Raw genomic sequence first — 5,658 nt, 5'->3', positions numbered from 1 at the left:
TACTTTTATGATATGTATAGTTCATTTAGATAATAAAGAGAGATATAATTGTAATGTTTCTTTTACAGTCATATATCACATATCAATGGTTTGGTCAATGACAGAAAACATATACATTGGTGGTAGTCCATATAGCCTAGGTGTGTAGTAGGCTACACCATCTAGGTTTGTGTACATGGACTCTATGATGTTCGCACAATGATCAAATTGCTGAAAGATGCATTTCTCAGACCACATTCCCATAGTTCAGCAATGCATATCTGTATAGATTGACATATTAAACTAGAGGCCCGGTGCATGAAAATTTTGCATGGGTAGGTCCCTAGGCCTGGGCAGTGATCAGTGTCAATTTGGTTCCCTGCATCCCCACCTCTCCACTTCCCCACCTCCCCACCTCTTTCCCTTGATCTCTCAGCGCCCCACCACCACTGTTGGTCGCCCACCATATTCCACGCCACCCCCTTGTGGTCAATACACATCATAGTGAGTGATCGAACTCCTGGTCTCCCAGTTAAACTCCCAAGGGGACAATTTGCATATTAGCCTTTTATTATATAGGATTATAGCACACTTCCAGTAAATTCCATTCAGTATCACCTCCAGGTACAGGCCTTGGTTTACTTTATTTTTTTTTTCTGTTCATCAGATTATTTATTCACTTGATTCTTAGATTCACTTGTTGATAGATACATATTTGTTGTTCATAATTTGTATCTTTACCTTTTACTTCTTCTTCCTCTTCTTAAAGGATACCTTTCAGCATTTCATATAATACTGGTTTGGTGGTGATGAACTCCTTTAGCTTTTCCTTTCTGTGAAGCTCTTTATCTGACCTTCAATTCTGAATGATAGCTTTGCTGGATAAAGTAGTCTTGGTTGTAGGTTCTTGGTATTCATCACTTTGAATATTTCTTGCCATTCCCTTCTGGCCTGCAAAGTTTCTGTTGAGAAATCAGCTGACAGTCCTATGGGTATTCCCTTGTAGGTAACTGAGTTTCTTTCTCTTGCTGCTTTTAAGATTCTCTCTTTGTCTTTTGCTCTTGGCATTTTAATTATGATGTGTCTTGGTGTGGTCCTCTTTGGATTCCTTTTGTTTGGGGTTCTCTGCGCTTCCTGGACTTGTAAATCTGTTTTCTGCCATTATTTCTTCAAATAGGTTTTCAATATCTTGTTCTCTCTCATCTTCTGGCACCCCTATTATTCTGATGTTGGTATGCTTGTAGCTGTCCCAGAGGCTCCTTACACTATCTTCACACTTTTGGATTCTTTTTTCATTTTGCTTTTCCGGTTGGGTGTTTTTTGCTTCCTCGCATTTCAAATCTTTGACTTGATTCTTGCGCTCCTCTGGTCTGCTGTTGGGAGTCTGTATAATATTCTTTATTTCAGTCAGTGTATGCTTACTTTCTAGTTGGTCCTTTATCACACCATCGAGGGTCTCATTAGATTTCCTGTACATCTCATCAAGTTTATCGACAGCCTCTAGAAGCCTCTTGAGAGACCTCAAAAGTGTGGTCTTGAATTCTATATCCAGTAGCCTGCTTTCCTCTGGTCTGTCCTTTGTGGCCTGTTTCTTTGTCTTGGCATTTTTTTATGCTTCGCTGTGTCGATAGAGTGGCTTTCCATGTTAAGTGTCCCAATTACCTGAGGTAGACACTCTTGGTGCACCCCCTTGTGGTCTCTGTGAGCAGTCTTGTAGTCAAGCCTTGATTGTTGTAGGTAATTACTACTTGATCTCCAGGCCAACTGCGGTTTACTTTAGATTTTAAGCACACACACTAAAATATTAGGTCCTCAGTCAAAAAATATATATGTATATAAGAATAATAATTTACAAATTAGTAGAAACAAAAAAATAGAATGAGAAAAGTAAAACAGACCCAGAGAAGGCTCATTTGTTGAGACCACAAGATTAAGTAAACAATTCAAGCTGCCCATTAGAAGGAGAGCACAGGCACAGGAGGCCAGTCCCAATAGGAGAGACTCCAGGGTCCAAGGGCACCTGGCTTGGTAGACAGGGTCAGTAGGGAAGGATAACTAGGGAAGATTCAGAAGTAAACCAGTGGTGGGGAGGTGTGAGATAGCCAGGACAATGGGTCACCCTAGCAAGAAGGCAAGTTGGATGTAGACACAGCACTTTCCAAAATTCAGACACACACACACACACACACACACACACACACACACACACACACATCATCATCATCATCATCATCATCATCATCATTTTGAAAATGAAACAGAATTCAGGCACAGAGTGTCTGTAGTGCTGCAAACTGTGCTCTGAGAGCAGAGATCTCACCCAAAGGCTGTAGGTGATATGTGACCTTCTGAAAAGCACTTCCCTCCAGGGGCTTCAGTTCACCCAACTAACACATGAGAATATTTCAGTTTGTGGAGGATGATGTAACATCCACTTAGTGTCACCAAAACAATGCAAAGTGCACCACTTCATGGAGAAGCAATTTGGCAAAACCTGACAAGTCATAGAATTGCTCACATCCTTTCATACCCTGTTCTCATTCCTAGGGACTTATCAATCTGAGGTAGTAGCTCAAGAGAAATAAAAAAGTTCTCTGCAGAAACATGTGCATCGCAGGACTATTTATTACGGTGAAAAGGTGGAAGCAACCTCAACGCTGAAACCAGAAGAAAGCGGTGAGCGAGGGATGCTGCATCCACAGCAGGGATCATGTACTGCAGTCACTAGAAAGGCCCATAGGTGCTTGTGACAATTTTAATCAGTGTGGGAAAGGCAGGAGACAAAGCTACATGACCAAAATGGAAACACAAAAAGGTGCTGCTACAGAGAAAGACTAATGGAAAAGGGAAAGAAGGAAATAATAGTTGTACTGTTTAGTGATATCAGATGTAAATACTTCTGTATTTTGTCAGGTGGTATACACCACCATGATACTATTTTTCATGCAAAAAAAGTAATTAATAGCCCTAATCCATTAGGCTCAGTGGTTAGAGCATCAGCCCTCAGACTGAAGGGTCTCAGGTTTGATTCTGGTCAAGGGCATGTATCTCAGTTGCAATCCCCAGCCCCAGTCGGGGCAACTGTGGGAGGCAACCAATTGATGTGTTTCTCCCACACTGATGTTTCTCTTTCTCTGTCTCTAACCTTACCTTGCAGTCTCTCTCTAAAAATTAATGGGAAAAATATTCTTGGATGAGGAGTAACAAAAAATATATTTTAAAAAATGTTTTTAAGCATTTAATAAGTTAGTAAAGTTAAGTAACAGTCTCCAAGGCTCCTTCTAGTATTAAATCAATCTGCATGTGCTGATTGGTGACCATGCAGACTAAGGCTGATTTGGACATAAAAGGAATGTATAAGAAGATTATTGAGTAGCTCATAGACTTAAGAAACAATTAGGCAACAAGTCTTACAGAGAAAAGACAAAAATAGGCAGTGACCAAAGACTGTTGAGAAAACAAGAACACAGCTAAGGTCTAAACAAGAAAAAGAGAGAGAGACCTCTAGGGCAGACACAGCCACTGAAGAGCCCTCCTGCCATAGAGGCTGCTGGTCTCTTGACCCCATTGCTGCTGCCAAAAGAATCTGTCTTTTCATCTGTGCTTCATCACCTCTAGATCCAGGCCCTGGTTAGAAGCATCCACTTGGTCAAGTCTTGGTCACAACCTGTGTCACAAGCTTCCCAAGTGGGAGGCCCAGCTTGTATTTAGCCAAGACCCACACAATGATGGAGGAGGAGGTTCTTCACAAAAAGAAGAATCTGAAAATGGTGGGTGACCAAACACGACAAATGTACACTACCTTGGTCACTCCATTTCCGACTCTCTTTCTCCTTGTTTCTATCTGCCTGGAGTCACACCTGCCAGCATTACTCAATGACTCTCAAAGATATGGAATGCACAGTAACACAGCTAACCATGGGGTCATTATCTTACCCAGCTCAAGGACCTGGGGGTGTGTATAGGTTTGGCTTACGAAGATTCCAGTGGTGCTCCAACTGGAGAGAACCTATTGACCACAACCCCAAAAAGCCCCAGACACCGGCACACTGCCTTCCCTGCTGGGTCCCCCCAAAAGGCCACTGAACCTCTGCCCAAGGACCACACTGTCTCAGTCAAGCCTGACTCAGTGAGGGCACTAAGTACTCATCTCTCAAATCCATTTTTTCACAGAGGAACATGTGGACATCTCATGGTTCCAAGTAGCCCACTTTAAAGAGGATGGGATACTTCTGGAGAAGCCAACCAGGGTGGAGCCACGTTACACAGTCCTTGAGAACCCCAGCTTCTCCCCCATGGGAGTTCTACTGAGAAAGGTCCACACTCTCCTGAACATTCCTGTCATCTCCAATGTGCTGCTCTACCATCGCCTCCATCCTGAGGAAGTCAACTTCCACCTCTACCTACTCCCCAGCGACTGCACCATTGAGAAGGTACTCCAACAGCCAGAAAGTCAGGCCAGAGTGGGCTGACAAATACATAACATGCATCCAGAAAGCCCCCTGGATGGGTCAAGTGGTTGTAAGGATAAGATATACACTAGTCTTGTAGGTCCCTTAGACCTCCCCCAACTGGGCTCACTGGTCCATTACTCATTGCTGGACACCCTTTTGCAATCTTTTTCCAGGAGTCAGAAGGATGGGAGGGCTCCATCCACAGAGGTGTACCCACTTCTCCATTCTCATTTCTTCTCTATCAATGCCCAAATTCCCACCCTGAACATAGCTCTGGACAAGTGGGGGGATTTCTGTAGCAGTCATGGGGGACAGGGGAGGGAGAGTTCATGGTGGTATAGCCCCCCCACCAACATCAACACGTGAAAGCCCCACTTCACTTTGTTCAGATCAGAGTCCACAGAGTGGAATCTCTGAGGAAGACAAAGTTGCCCTCCTCCCTTGATCAGTGTTCTTTATGCTCCTTAGGCCGTAGATAATGAAAAAAAGAAGTTCCAGTTTGTGCGAATACACAAGCCACCCCCGCTGACTCCGCTCCGCATAGGTTCCCGATATATTGTGTCTGGTTCACAGAAAATGGAAATAATCCCTGAGGTGAGCAGTCCAGATATTCCCCCTTCTTAAGGCCAGAGGTCATGCTTGGGAATACCTGTGGGTCAGGTCTCAGAGCTTTCCAAGGGACAGGCCCAATTGTGGTTCGAGAGATAATGAGTGGGATTGGGGTGAGCAGGAATCCTTCAAAAATTGGAAAAAAATCACTAGTAGGATGAAAGGTTACATTCAGGATAGGAATAGCAATGGGGTTTGACTTAGGGCAGTGGTTCTCAACCTTCCTAATGCTGTGACCCTTTAATACAGTTCCTCATGTTGTGGTGACCCCCAGCCATAAAATTATTTTTGTTGCTACTTCATAACTATAATTTTGCTACTGTTATGAATCATAATGTAAATATCTTATATGCAGGATGCATTTTCATTGTTACAAATAGAATATAATTAAAGCATAGTGATTAATCACAAAAACCATATGTAATTATATATGTACTAGAGGCCCGGTGCACGAAATTCGTGCACTGGGGATGGGTGGGGGGTCCCTTTAGCCCAGCATGTGCCCTCTTGCAGTCTGGGACCCCTCCCTTGTTACTGCCCACCTGCTTGCTGCTTCTACCGCTTGGCTTGCTGCTCTTAGTGCTGCCACGAAGGCCTTGGGTCTGCTGGGTGCCGG

General features: G+C 43.6%; 1 protein-coding gene across 1 annotated transcript in view; it reads left to right on the top strand.

Annotated features, from left to right (window-relative positions):
- Window positions 1–4,274: 4,274 nt before the first annotated feature.
- The window catches only part of LOC102430101 (NACHT, LRR and PYD domains-containing protein 1-like), a gene marked incomplete at its 3' end in the record, with an annotated part of 59,106 nt that continues 57,722 nt past the window's right edge, over window positions 4,275–5,658 (top strand). Inside the window, exons 1-2 of the mRNA XM_014449916.1 lie at window positions 4,275–4,412; window positions 4,902–5,027. Coding sequence (XP_014305402.1) covers window positions 4,275–4,412; window positions 4,902–5,027 — 264 coding nt within the window. The remainder of the gene's footprint in view (window positions 4,413–4,901; window positions 5,028–5,658) is intronic.

Source organism: Myotis lucifugus, unplaced genomic scaffold, assembly GCF_000147115.1.
Source record: "Myotis lucifugus unplaced genomic scaffold, Myoluc2.0 scaffold_1547, whole genome shotgun sequence".
In the NCBI taxonomy this organism is placed as follows: Eukaryota; Metazoa; Chordata; class Mammalia; order Chiroptera; family Vespertilionidae; genus Myotis; species Myotis lucifugus.
The sequence above is the reverse complement of the archived record's forward strand: the minus strand, read 5'-3'. Positions and strand labels throughout refer to the sequence as shown.